This window comes from Mustelus asterias, unplaced genomic scaffold (genome assembly GCF_964213995.1).
Source record: "Mustelus asterias unplaced genomic scaffold, sMusAst1.hap1.1 HAP1_SCAFFOLD_2253, whole genome shotgun sequence".
Classification (NCBI taxonomy): Eukaryota; Metazoa; Chordata; class Chondrichthyes; order Carcharhiniformes; family Triakidae; genus Mustelus; species Mustelus asterias.
This window is the reverse complement of record NW_027592198.1, coordinates 46,817-60,914: the sequence shown is the minus strand read 5'-3', so window position 1 is coordinate 60,914 and position 14,098 is coordinate 46,817. Positions and strand designations below refer to the sequence as shown.

General features: G+C 51.4%; 1 protein-coding gene across 1 annotated transcript in view; it reads right to left on the bottom strand.

Annotated features, from left to right (window-relative positions):
* Positions 1-4,634: 4,634 nt before the first annotated feature.
* The window catches only part of LOC144489505 (uncharacterized), a gene marked incomplete at its 3' end in the record, with an annotated part of 36,592 nt that continues 27,128 nt past the window's right edge, over positions 4,635-14,098 (bottom strand). The window contains exons 4-5 of the mRNA XM_078207370.1: positions 9,274-9,334; positions 4,635-4,690 (exon numbers count right to left, since the gene is read on the bottom strand). Coding sequence (XP_078063496.1) covers positions 4,635-4,690; positions 9,274-9,334 — 117 coding nt within the window. The remainder of the gene's footprint in view (positions 4,691-9,273; positions 9,335-14,098) is intronic.

Here is a 14,098-nt window from a genome sequence, read left to right as displayed (position 1 = left end):
CTTCCTGCTGCCGTCAGACTTTTGAATGGACCTACCTCCCATTAAGGGGAAGGGGGGGGGAAGGGGGGGGGGGGGAAGGGGGGGGGAAGGGGGGGGGAAGGGGGGGGGAAGGGGGGGGGGAAGGGGGGGGGAAGGGGGGGGGAAGGGGGGGGAAGGGGGGGGGGAAGGGGGGGGGAAGGGGGGGGGGAAGGGGGGGGGAAGGGGGGGGGAAGGGGGGGGGAAGGGGGGGGGAAGGGGGGGGAAGGGGGGGGGGAAGGGGGGGGGGAAGGGGGGGGGGAAGGGGGGGGGAAGGGGGGGGGGAAGGGGGGGGAAGGGGGGGGGAGGGGGGGGGAGGGGGGGGGAGGGGGGGGGAAGGGGGGGGGGAAGGGGGGGGGAAGGGGGGGGGAAGGGGGGGAAGGGGGGGAAGGGGGGGGGAAGGGGGGGGAAGGGGGGGGGGGAAGGGGGGGGGGAAGGGGGGGGGAAGGGGGGGGGAAGGGGGGGGAAGGGGGGGGGAAGGGGGGGGGAAGGGGGGGGGGGAAGGGGGGGGGGAAGGGGGGGGGGAAGGGGGGGGGGAAGGGGGGGGGAAGGGGGGGGGGAAGGGGGGGGGAAGGGGGGGGGGAAGGGGGGGGAAGGGGGGGAAGGGGGGGGGAAGGGGGGGGAAGGGGGGGAGGGGGGGAGAAGGGGGGAGAAGGGGGGGGAAGGGGGGGGAAGGGGGGGAAGGGGGGGGAAGGGGGGGGAAGGGGGGGGAAGGGGGGGGAAGGGGGGGGAAGGGGGGGGGGGAAGGGGGGGAGGGGGAGGGAGGGGGCCGAATAGCCTTCTTCTGCACTGTAGGGATTCTCTGATTCTATCAAGTCCAATTCTGGTCACCGCACTTTGAATACTGACAGTGCAGAAGGAGGCCATGCGGCCCATCGGGTCTGCTTCCAGGAAGTGACAAGGGTGACGGAGAGGGTGAGGAGGGAGATTTCCCAGAACGGTTTCGGGGGACGAGGGGCCTTGAGGTTAGGGGGTGGGAGTTGGACACCTCAGAGCGACGGAGGCCGAGGGGAGGTTTGATCCCATTAGCTGATGGTCCAAGGATTGAGAGGGACGGATGTAAGGTTTTGGGGGAGGGGGATGGGGGAAGATTTCTTTTAAATACAGCGGGTGTCAACAACCTGGATCCCACGACCCCAAGAGGCTGCAGGATTGGTAATGATGAATCAATTCAAAAGGAAAACCACTCATGGGAACTGGTAGAGACATGGCGTGGGGGGGGGTGGGGGCTTGAGCGGGGAAGGGGGGAAGGAAAGGGTAGGGATGTACTTCTGAGGCTGTATAAGGCTCTGGTCAGACCCCCATTTGGAGTATTGTGAGCAGTTTTGGGCCCCGTATCTAAGGAAGGATGTGCCGGCCTTGGAAAGGGTCCAGAGGAGGTTCACAAGAATGATCCCTGGAATGAAGAGCTTGCCGTATGAGGAACGGTTGAGGACTCTGGGTCTGTACTCGTTGGAGTTTAGAAGGATGAGGGGGAGGATCTTATTGAAACTTACAGGCGAGGCCTGGATAGAGTGGACGTGGAGAGGATGTTTCCACTGGTAGGAAAAACTAGAACCAGAGGGCACAACCTCAGGCTGAAGGGACGCTCCTTTAAATCAGAGAGGAGGAGGAATGTCTTCAGCCGGAGAGTGGTGAATCTGTGGAACTCTTTGCCGCAGAAGGCTGTGGAGGCCGGGTCATTGAGTGTCTTTAAGACAGAGATAGATCGGTTCTTGATTAATAAGGGGATGAGGGGTGATGGGGAAAAGGGCAGGAGAATGGGAATGAGGAAAATATCAGCCATGATTGAATGGCGGAGCAGACTCGATGGGCCGAGTGACCTCATTCTGCTCCTATGTCTTATGGATTGACCCAGAGTCAGAAGCAGCTGATGGGCTGAATGGCCCCCTTCCGTGCCGTGATGGCCGACTGGCCAACAGGGAACAGCACACCCCCCCCGCCCCCCACCCCCCCCCCCCCCCCCGATTTTGTCAGTTCTATCTTGTTCCTTCTGGAAGAAGAACTCTTGATGTTAACAGAGCAGAAATCCACCCCCCCACCCCCAGTAATCCTCCTCTCTCCTCAGCCCCTCACCCTGCCCCAGACCAAACACACATTCACCGATTACACCCATCCATCAACGCTCTACCTATCATCAGCTCTGCGTCAACTAAACCATGGCATTATGATTAAAGCTATTTTACACATCTTATTAAATTGTTAATTAGATTGGAATTTTGAGACGGGAGGATTCTGAGCCGGTTTATACAGCGTCACTGTGCCTCTCACTGTCTCCGTCTACAACGCTTCTCTCCCCCTCACACAATCGCAACCTCACACCTGTACTTCTCTCTCTCTCCTTCACTCCCCCACTCACACAATCGCACCCTCATGCTCACCAACTCCCTCCCCCCGCCTCTCTCCACCCCCCCTTCCCCACCTCTCTCTCTCCCTCACTCAATCTCTCCTTCACGCTCTCCGCCTCTCCCTCCCCCTCCCTCCGCCTCTCCCTGTCCCCCACTCTCCACCTCTCCCTCATGCTCTCTGCCCCTCCCTCCCTCACGCTCTCCACCTCTCCCTCCCCCACTCTCCCTCCCTCTCTCCACCTCTCTCTCTCTCTCTCTCTGTCTCTGCCATCCTAGGGGAATTTCACAGTAACTTCATTGCAGTGTGAATGCAAGCCGACTTGTGACGAATAAATAAACTTTCAACTTTTTCCTACACATCTAAGGGGCAATTTAGCATGGCCAATCCACCAAACCTGCACATCCTTGGGCACCAAGGGACAATTTAGCATGGCCAATCCACCTAACCTGCACATCTTTGGACACTAAGGGACAATTTAGCATGACCAATCCACCTAACCTGCACATCTTTGGGCACCAAGGGGCAATTTAGCACGGCCAATCTACCTAACCCGCACATCTTTCAACAGTAAGGGGCAATTTAGCACACCTTTGGAGTGGGGAGGAAACCGGAGCACCCGGAGGAAACCCACGCAGACACGGGGAGAACGTGCAAACTCCACACAGACAATGACCCAAGCCGGGAATCGAACCCGGGTCCCTGGCGCTGCGAGGCAGCAGTGCTAACCCACTGTGCGACCCAAGAATGTGTTAATGGGAGAATAAAGGTGAGTGCTCAATGAAAGGGGGTTGTATTGGGACAACCTCCATCTTGACCCCCCACAATTGTTTTGTCCCAGTAGAACCCCTCCTCTGCAGGCCCATCTGTCACTTATTCTCCGGTATTATTTCCATCTCGCACTGACCTCTCGTTCTATCACTTTTCTGTGACTCATAGTGCCTCTATTTTCAAGTTTGCTGGATCGGATCTCAAACAATGACGAGACAGAGTACAGGAATGAGATAGAGAATCTGGGGAACTGGTGCAGCAACAATAATCTCTCCCTCAATGTCAACAAAACGAAGGAGATTGTCATCGACTTCAGGAAGTGTAAAGGAGAACATGCCCCTGTCTACATCAACGGGGATGAAGTAGAAAGGGTCGAGAGCTTCAAGTTTTTAGGTGTCCAGATCACCAACAACTGGGGATGGCACGGTGGCACAGCGGGTTAGCGCTGCTGCCTCACAGCGCCAGGGACCCGGGTTCGATTCCCGGCTTGGATCACTGTCTGTGTGGAGTCTGCACGTTCTCTCCGTGTCTGCATGGGTTTCCTCCGGGTGCTCCGGTTTCCTCCCAGTCCAAAGACATGTGGGTTAGGTGGATTGGCCGTGCTAAATTGCCCCTAAGTGTTCCGGGATGCATAGGTTAGAGGGATTGGCAGGGTAAATATGCGGGGTTACGGGATATGGCCTGGTTGGGATTGTGGTCGGTGCAGACTCGATGGGCCGAATGGCCTCTTGCACTGTAGGGATTCTATGATGATTCTACTCTATGGTTCTATGGAACCTGTCCTGGTCCCCCCCATGCCGACACTCTGGTTAAGAAAGCCCCACCAACGCCTCTACTTTCTCAGAAGACTAAGGAAATTTGGCATGTCAGCTCCGACTCTCACCAACTTTTACAGATGCACCATAGAAAGTAATCCTTTCCGATGTGTCACAGCTCGGTCTGGGCTCCTGCTCTATCCAAGGCCACAAGAAACTACGAAAGGTCGTGAAACCAGCCTCCCATCCATTGACTCTGTCTACACTTCCCGCTGCCTCGGGGAAAAGCAGCCAGCATAATCAAGGACCCCCCACGCACCCCGGACATTCTCTCTTCCACCTTCTCCCGTTGGGAAAAAGATACAAAAGTCTGAGGTCACGCACCGACCGACTCAAGAACAGCTTCTTCCCTGCTGCTGTCAGACTTTTGAATGGACCTACCTCGCACTAAGTTGATCTCTCTCTACACCCTAGCTATGACTGTAACACTACATTCTGCACTCTCTCCTTTGCTTCTCTATAAACGGTATGCTTTGCCTGTATCGCGCGCAAGAAACAATACTTTTCACTGTATCCCAATACATGTGACAATAATAAATCAAATCCTTCTCCCCTATGTACTCTATGAACGGTATGCTTTGTCTGTATAGCACGCAAGACACAATACTTTTCACTATATCCCGGTACATGTGACAATAATAAATCAAATCAAAAGGTATCTCAGTACGATTATAGACAATTACTTACCACTTTCGAATTGGGATTCCCAATCAGTCACCTTCTGATTCGTGGTCTCCGAGGAGCTGGAGGAGGCAAATCAGATAAAATTAGCATTCTAACTATCCAGATAATTCCAAGGTCCATCCTCAGGTCAAGTTCAACATACCCTTCCTTGCAACAGAAAGGAAAGGAGTGTTCGTGATCTCAATTAACCAGCTGTGTCAGTAGAATCATAGAAGAATCATAGAATCCCTGCAGTGCAGGAGGAGGCCATTCGGCCCATCGAGTCTGCACCGACCACAGTCCCACCCAGGCCCCATCCACTTAATCTCATGTATTTACCCTAGCTAGTCACCCTGACACTAAGGGGCAATTTAGCATGGCCAATCCACCGAACCCGCACATCTTTGGACACTAAGGGGCGATTTAGCATGGCCAATACACCTAACCTGTACATCTTTGGACACTAAGGGGCAATTTAGCATGGCCAATCCACCTAACCTACACATCTTTGGACACTAAGGGGCAATTTAGCATGGCCAATCCACCTAACCTACACATCTTTGGACACTAAGGAGCAATTTAGCATGGCCAATCCACCTAACATACACATCTTTGGACACTAAGGGGCAATTTAGCATGGCCAATCCACCTAACCCGCACATCTTTGGACACTAAGGGGCAATTTAGCATGGCCAATCCACCTAACCCGCACATCTTTGGACACTAAGGGGCAATTTAGCACGGCCAATCCACCTAACCTGCACATCTTTGGACACTAAGGGGCAATTTAGCATGGCCAATCCACCTAACCCGCACATCTTTGGACACTAAGGGGCAATTTAGCATGGCCAATCCACCTAACCTGCACATCTTTGGACACTAAGGGGCAATTTAGCATGGGCAATCCACCTAACCCGCACATCTTTGGACACTAAGGGGCAATTTAGCATGGCCAATCCACCTAACCTGCACATCTTTGGACACTAAGGGGCAATTTAGCATGGCCAATCCACCTAACCTGCACATCTTTGGACACTAAGGGGCAATTTAGCATGGCCAATCCACCTAACCTACACATCTTTGGACACTAAGGGGCAATTTAGCACGGCCAATCCACCTAACCTGCACATCTTTGGACACTAAGGGGCAATTTAGCATGGCCAATCCACCTAACCTGCACATCTTTGGACTCTAAGGGGCAATTTAGCATGGCCAATCCACCTAACCTACACATCTTTGGACACTAAGGGGCAATTTAGCACGGCCAATCCACCTAACCTGCACATCTTTGGACACTAAGGGGCAATTTAGCATGGCCAATCCACCTAACCCGCACATCTTTGGACACTAAGGGGCAATTTAGCACGGCCAATCCACCTAACCTGCACATCTTTGGACACTAAGGGGCAATTTAGCACGGCCAATCCACCTAACCTGCACATCTTTGGACACTAAGGGGCAATTTAGCACGGCCAATCCACCTAACCTGCACATCTTTGGACACTAAGGGGCAATTTAGCATGGCCAATCCACCTAACCTGCACATCTTTGGACACTAAGGGGCAATTTAGCATGGCCAATCCACCTAACCCGCACATCTTTGGAGTTCAGGCACGTTTGGCTGGATGATCGTATGAGATAGGAGCAGGAAAAGGCCACTCGGCCTCTTCCGAACCTGCGCTTCTAATCAATAAGATCATGGTTCGCATCCACTTTCCGGGGTGGCACAGTAGTTAGCACTGCTGCCTCACAGCGCCAGGGACCTGGGTTCGACTCCCGGCTCGGGTCACTGTCTGTGTGGAGTCTGCACATTCTCCCTGTGTCTGCGTGGGTTTCCTCCGGGTGCTCCAGTTTCCTCCCAGAGTCCGAAAGACGTGCTGGTTAGGGTGCATTGGCCGTGCTAAATTCTCCCTCAGTGTTACCCGAACAGCGCCGGAGTGTGGCAACAAGGGGATTCGTAAGGTAACTTCATTGCAGTGTTAATGTAAGCCTACTTGTGATACTAATTAATAAAGTTAATATTCACCCCTCAATCGATTCCCAAATGAAAAAGCAGATGACCTGCTCACGATTGCATTGCTGTTTGTGGGACCTTTCCTCTTATTCATTCGTGGGACACGGGCGTCGCTGGCTGGGCCCACATTTATTGCCCATCCCTAGTTGCCCTTGGAGGGCAGTTGAGAGTCAACCACATAGGCTGTGTCTCTGGAGTCACATGTTGGCCAGACCGGGGTAAGGACGGCAGATTTCCTTCCCTAAAGGGAACCAGATGGGTTTTTCCGACAACAGGTCATCAGTAGATTCTTAATTCCAGATTTTTAAAATTGAATTCAAATTCCACCATCTGCTGTGGCGGGATTCGAACCCGGGTCCCCCAGAACATTAGCCGAGTTTCTGGATTAATAGACTAGCGGCACGGTAGCACAGTGGTTAGCACTGCTGCTTCACAGCTCCAGGGTCCCGGGTTCGATTCCTGGCTCGGGTCACTGTCTGTGTGGAGTTTGCACATTCTCCTCGTGTCTGCGTGGGTTTCCTCCGGGTGCTCCGGTTTCCTCCCACAGTCCAAAGATGTGCGGGTTAGGTTGATTGGCCAGGTTAAAAATTGCCCCTTAGAATCCTGAGATGCGTAGGTTAGAGGGATTAGCGGGTAAATATGTGGGGGTAGGGCCTGGATGGGATTGTGGTCGGTGCAGACTCGATGGGCCGAATGGCCTCCTTCTGCACTGTAGGGATTCTATGATAGCGCTAGCAACCACTAAGCCATCACCTCTTGCTGTGCATAAATTAACTGTGGTCTCCCCGCCATTAAGATGGTCGTCCACCTTTCAAGAAAGTGTTTGACCGGCTGTAAATCTTATTTTGAGATCTTTTCTGGTCGTGTGGCTGCCTCAGGCCATCTGAAAGTCAATTCCACATTCCCTCAGTACCAGCCTTTATGCTTAAGGCCTCCAGGGTGAGGCCTGAAGCCAGAGGCCTACGATTCTGAGGGTGGGCGTGCGCCCTCTGACTGACTCTCCCATGTGTGAAGCTCAATGGGGCGGCACGGTAGCACAGTGGGTTAGCACTGCTGCTTCACAGCTCCAGGGACCCGGGTTCGATTCCCGGCTCGGGTCACTGTCTGTGCGGAGTTTGCACGTTCTCCTCGTGTCCGCGTGGCTTTCCTCCGGGTGCTCCGGTTTCCTCCCACAGTCCGAAAGATGTGCGGGTTAGGTTGATTGGCCGTGCTAAAATTGCCCCTTAGTGTCCTGAGATGCGTAGGTTAGAGGGATTAGCGGGTAAAATATATGCAGGGATATGGGGGTAGGGCCTGGGTGGGATTGTGGTCGGTGCAGACCCGATGGGCCGAATGGCCTCTTTCTGTGCTGTAGGGTTTCTAAGATGTTCTGCCAAGCTCTTAACGCCGCATGTGTCGCCAGCCGAAGAATCATGAGTCGGAGAGCTCGCCTTTCTGAGTAAAATGGCGCATGATAAATGGCGCCGGGGATTTAGTGAGGAGTGTTTAGTGAGAGCGAGGATCTGGCAGATGGAGTATAACGTTGACAAATGCGAGGTTATTCACTTTGGAAGAAATAACAGCAAATTGGATTATTATCTAAATGGAAAGAAATTTCAACATGCTACTGTGCAGAGGGACCTGGGGGTCCTTGTGCATGAGACGCAAAAACCCAGTCTGCAGGTGCAACAGGTGATCAAGAAGGCAAATGGGATGTTGGCCTATATCGCAAAGGGGGATAGAATATAAAAGCAGAGATGTCTTGCTGCATCTGTACAGGGCATTGGTGAGGCCGCAGCTGGAATACTGTGTGCAGTATTGGTCCCCTTATTTGCGGAAGGATATATTGGCCTTGGAGGGAGTGCAGAGAAGGTTCACCAGGTTGATACCAGAGATGAGGGGTGTTGATTATGAGGAGAGAGATTGAGCAGATTAGGTTTGTACTCGTTGGAATTTAGAAGGCTGAGAGGGGATCTTATAGAGATCTATAAGATAATGAAGGGGCTGGATAGGGTAGAGATGGAGAGATTCTTTCCACTTAGAAAGGAAGCTAGAACTGGAGGGCACAGCCTCAAAATAAAGGGGGGGGTCAGTTTAGGACAGAGTTGAGGAGGAACTTCTTCTCTCAGAGGGTGGTGAATCTCTGGAATTCTCTGCCCACTGAAGTGGTGGAGGCTACCTCGTTGAATATGTTTAAATCACAGATAGATGGATTCCTGATCAGTAAGGGAATTAGGGGTTATAGGGATCAGGCGGGTAAGTGGAACTGATCCACTTCAGATCAGCCATGATCTTATTGAATGGCGGGGCAGGCTCGAGGGGCTAGATGGCCGACTCCTGCTCCTATTTCTCATGGTCTTCAGAAGGAACTCTTCAAATTGAGATATTGAAAATGTAACAAAACGTACTCCAACTTATCAAAGAAAAAGGGTTTAGTGAAGAATACTTCATTGCTCCAAACGTGGGGCCTCGCTCTGGGCCAATCCAAGCTCCCCCCCACAATTCCCAACAGGTTCTTATTTATCGTGAGTCAGCTGACCATCACATCATTCTGTCATTGGCCGCCTTTACTGGGTCAGCTGACCCTTACAGCTTGTCACCATTGGTCACATTACATCCCATACAAAGTTGTCACATTCTAACAAGGAGGGACGGCGATTGGGATCTGACCTGCTTTCCACAATCTCCAGGTGAACCTCGTAATCGTTGCCCACGGAATCTTCGTCAGTCCCTGTCAAAGTCAACCACATGGACCCACGTCAATGTTTGGTGGTTTGTGCGTGTGTTCCTGTGTGCGTGCGCGTGCGTGTACGCACACACACGTGCATGAGTGTTTGTGCGTGCAGGCGTGTGAATGCACGCACTTGCTCATGTGCATGTGTGCGCTCACATGCGTGCGCTCACATGCGTGTTCATACATGCGCGTGCTCACATGCGTGTTTGTGCGTGCATGCATTTGTGCGTGTACGTGTGTTTGTGCATGCATGTCTGTTTGTGCCCGTGTGCGCGCACATGTACACGCGTGCGTGCTCACACGGGTGCTCAAGCATGCATGTGTTTGTGCATTTACATGTGTGCGTGTGTGTCCGTGCTCATATATGTATGTGCGCATGTGTGTGTACGCACATGTCTGTGTGCGCGTATGTATTCGTGTAGGAGTGTGCATGTCCGCGTGTTAATTATATAAAGTGGCTTTTGCATCTGTAAGAGGAATGTTGCTTATTTGGAACTGAACAGTGATAAGTTAGAGTCATTGAGGTTTACAGCATGGAAACAGGCCCTTCGGCCCAACTTGTCCATGCCGCCCTTTTTTTTTTTTTTAAAAGCCCCTAAGCTAGTCCCAATTGCCCGCATTTGGCCCATATCCCTCTATACCCATCTTACCCATGTAACTGTTTAAATGCTTTTTAAAAGACCAAATTGTACTCGCCTCTACTACTACCTCTGGCAGCTCGTTCCAGACACTCACCACCCTCTGTGTGAAAAAATTGCCCCTCTGGACACTTTTGTATCTCTCCCCTCTCACCTTAAACCTATGCCCTCTAGTTTTAGACTCCCCTACCTTTGGGAAAAGATATTGACTATCTAGCTGATCTGTACCCCTCATTATTTTATAGACCTCTATAAGATCATCCCTCAGCCTCCTACGCTCCAGAGAAAAAAGTCCCAGTCTATCCAGCCTCTCCTTATAACTCAAACCATCAAGTCCTGGTAGCATCCTCGTAAATCTTTTCTGTACACTTTCTAGTTTAATAATATCCTTTCTATAATAGGGTGACCAGAATTGCACACAATATTCCAAGTATGGCCGTACCAATGTCTTGTACAACTTCAACAAGACGTCCCAATTCCTGTATTCAATGTTCTGACCAATGAAACCAAGCATGCCGAATGCCTTCTTCACCACTCTGTCCATCTGTGACTCCACTTTCAAGGAGCTATGAACATGTACCCCTCGATCTCTTTGTTCTATAACTCTCCCCAACGCCCTACCATTAACTGAGTAAGTCCTGCCCTGGTTCGATCTACCAAAATGCATCACATCGCACTTGTCTAACTTAAACTCCATCTGCCATTCGTCAGCCCACTGGCCCAATTGATCAAGATCCCGTTGCAATCCGAGATAAACTTCTTCACTGTCCACTATGCCACCAATCTTGGTGTCATCTGCAAACTTACTAACCATGCCTCCTATAGAACATAGAACATAGAAAGCCACAGCACAAACAGGCCCTTCGGCCCACAAGTTGCGCCGATCACATCCCCACCTCTAGGCCTATCTATAGCCCTCAATCCCATTAAATCCCATGTACTCATCCAGAAGTCTCTTAAAAGACCCCAACGAGTTTGCCTCCACCACCACCGACGTCAGCCGATTCCACTCACCCACCACCCTCTGAGTGAAAAACTTACCCCTGACATCTCCTCTGTACCTACCCCCCAGCACCTTAAACCTGTGTCCTCTCGTAGCAACCATTTCAGCCCTTGGAAATAGCCTCTGAGAGTCTACCCTATCCAGACCTCTCAACATCTTGTAAACCTCTATCAGGTCACCTCTCATCCTTCGTCTCTCCAGGGAGAAGAGACCAAGCTCCCTCAACCTATCCTCATAAGGCATGCCCCCCAATCCAGGCAACATCCTTGTAAATCTCCTCTGCACCCTTTCAATGGCTTCAACATCTTTCCTGTAATGAGGTGACCAGAACTGCGCGCAGTACTCCAAGTGGGGTCTAACCAGGGTCCTATAAAGCTGCAGCATTATCTCCCGACTCCTAAACTCAATCCCTCGATTAATGAAGGCCAGTACGCCGTACGCCTTCTTGACCGCATCCTCCACCTGCCAGGCCGATTTAAGAGTCCTATGGACCCGGACCCCAAGGTCCTTCTGATCCTCTACACTGCTAAGAATGGTACCCTTCATATTATACTGCTGCTTCATCCCATTGGATCTGCCAAAATGGATCACCACACACTTATCCGGGTTGAAGTCCATCTGCCACTATATTCTCATCCAAATCATTTATACTAATGACAAATAACAGTGGACCCAGCACTGATCCCTGAGGCACACCACTGGTCACAGGCCAACTCTCTACAACCACTCTCTGGCTTCTGTCAAGAAGAAGTCTCACAACACCAGGTTAAAGTCCAACAGGTTTATTTGGTAGCAAATACCATAAATAAACCTGTTGGACTTTAACCTGGTGTTGTGAGACTTCTTACTGTGTTCACCCCAGTCCAACGCCGGCATCTCCACATCCTGTCAAGAAGCCAATTTTGTATCCATTTAGATACCTCACCCTAGATCCCGTGAGATTTAACCTTATGCAACAACCTACCATGCGGTACTTTGTCAAAGGCCTTGTTAAATTCCATGTAGATAACATCAACTGCACTGCCCTCATCTACCTTCTTGGTTACCCCTTGGTTAGTTAGAAACTAAAAGTTTTTATTTCCAATTTTAAATATTGTGCATCTGTTAATCGGGTGGTTAGCACTGCTGCTTCACAGCTCCGGGGACCTGGGTTCGCTTCCCGGCTCGGGTCACTGTCTGTGTGGAGTTTGCACGTTCTCCCCGTGTCTGCGTGGGTTTCCTCCGGGTGCTCCGGTTTCCTCCCGCAGTCCCAAAGATGTGCGGGTTAGGTTGACTGGCCGTGCTAAAAATTGCCCCTTAGTGTCCTGAGATGCGTGGGTTAGAGGGATTAGTGGGGTAAATGTGTAGGGGTATGGGGGTAGGGCCTGGGTGGGATTGTGGTCGGTGCAGACTCGATGGGCCGAATGGTCTCCTCCTGCACTGTAGGGTTTCTATGATTAAAAGTTAAGCTGCTTCATTTGTGAAGAGTGATAGTTAATCTGTGTTATTCAATAAAGTTTGTTTTGCGATAAAAGGTTCCCTAATTGTCAGCGGAATTTCTCACAGAGTGAAGCAACCTGTCCTCACACTTATACCAAAATAGAAGAATGATTGAGGTCCTAACGTAACTTGGGAGCTCTGCTCCAGCACCTTAACAGTGTGTAAATACATGTGTGCAGGTGTGAAAATGTGTGTGTGTTTGTGCCTTTGTGTCTCAAATGTCCTGGGACTGTTGACGACCAGACTAAGACCAGGAGTGGGCGAGTTGTTTTATGAGCGAAGGTTGGGGAGGTTAGGCTTGTATACGCTGCCGTTCAGAAGAGCAAGAGGCGACTTGATTGAAACCTTTAGATGCTGAGGGGTGTTGACAGGGTGGGATGTGGAGAGGGTGGTTCCTCTTGTGGGAGAATCTAGAACTAGGGGGAGGGGGTCACGGTTTATAAATAAGCGGGGGCCCATTTGAGATGGAGAAATGTTTTCACTCAGAGGGCGGTGAGTCTCCGGAACTTTCTTCCTCGAAAGGCAGTGGGAGCAGAGACTGGGAAGAATCTTCAGGCACAGGGAGATAGATTCTGGATTAACTGGGGCAGGCGGTGGGGAATGTTATCGGAGGTGAAAGGTTATCAGGGGTCGCATCTCAGGACACTAAGGGGCAATTTTTAGCACGGCCAATCAACCTAACCCGCACATCTCTGGGACTGTGGGAGGAAACCCACGCAGATACGGGGAGAACGTGCAGGAATTTAGAAACTTAGAAACCCTACAGCACAGAAAGAGGCCATTCGGCCCATCGAGTCTGCACCGACCACAATCCCACCTAGACCCTACCCCCATATCCCTACATATTTACCCACCAATCCCTCTAACCTACGCATCCCAGGACACTAAGGGGAAATTTTAGCATGGCCGATCAACCTAATCCGCACATCTTTGGGACTGTGGGAGGAAACCGGAGCACCCGGAGGAAACCCACGCAGACACTAGGAGAATGTGCAAACTCCACACAGACAGTGACCCGAGCCGGGAATCGAACCCGGGTCCCTGGAGCTGTGAAGCAGCAGTGCTAACCACTGTGCTACCGTGCCGCATGTGGGGTTGAGGTTATAATGAGATCAGCCATGATCTTAGTGAATGGGAGAGCAGGATGGAGGGGCCGAAAGGCCTATTCCTGCTCCAAACACACACCAACCGACTCAAGAACAGCTTCTTCCCTGCTGCCCCCAGACGTTTGAATGGACCTACCTCGCATTAAGTTGATCTTTCTCTACACCCTAGCTATGACTGTAACACTACATTCTGCACCCTCTCCTTTCCTTCTCCTCTGTGTACTCTATGAACGGTATGCTTTGTCTGTATAGCGAGCAAGAAACAATACTTTTCACTGTATCCCAATACATGTGACAATAATAAATCAAATCAATAATTCATAGTCAACATTCCTCATCCTGACTTGTTCACAGAAGACTATTCAGTTACAGAGAAACTAGGAGGAGGCCATTCAGCCCATCGAGGCTGCCTCGCCATTCATTTTCATCATGGCTGATCATCAAATCCAAGCTCCTGATTCCCCCCTTTCCTCCCATATCCCCCAATGCTTTTAGCCCCAAGAATCCTGACACTGCACAAAGACGGGGGGGGAGG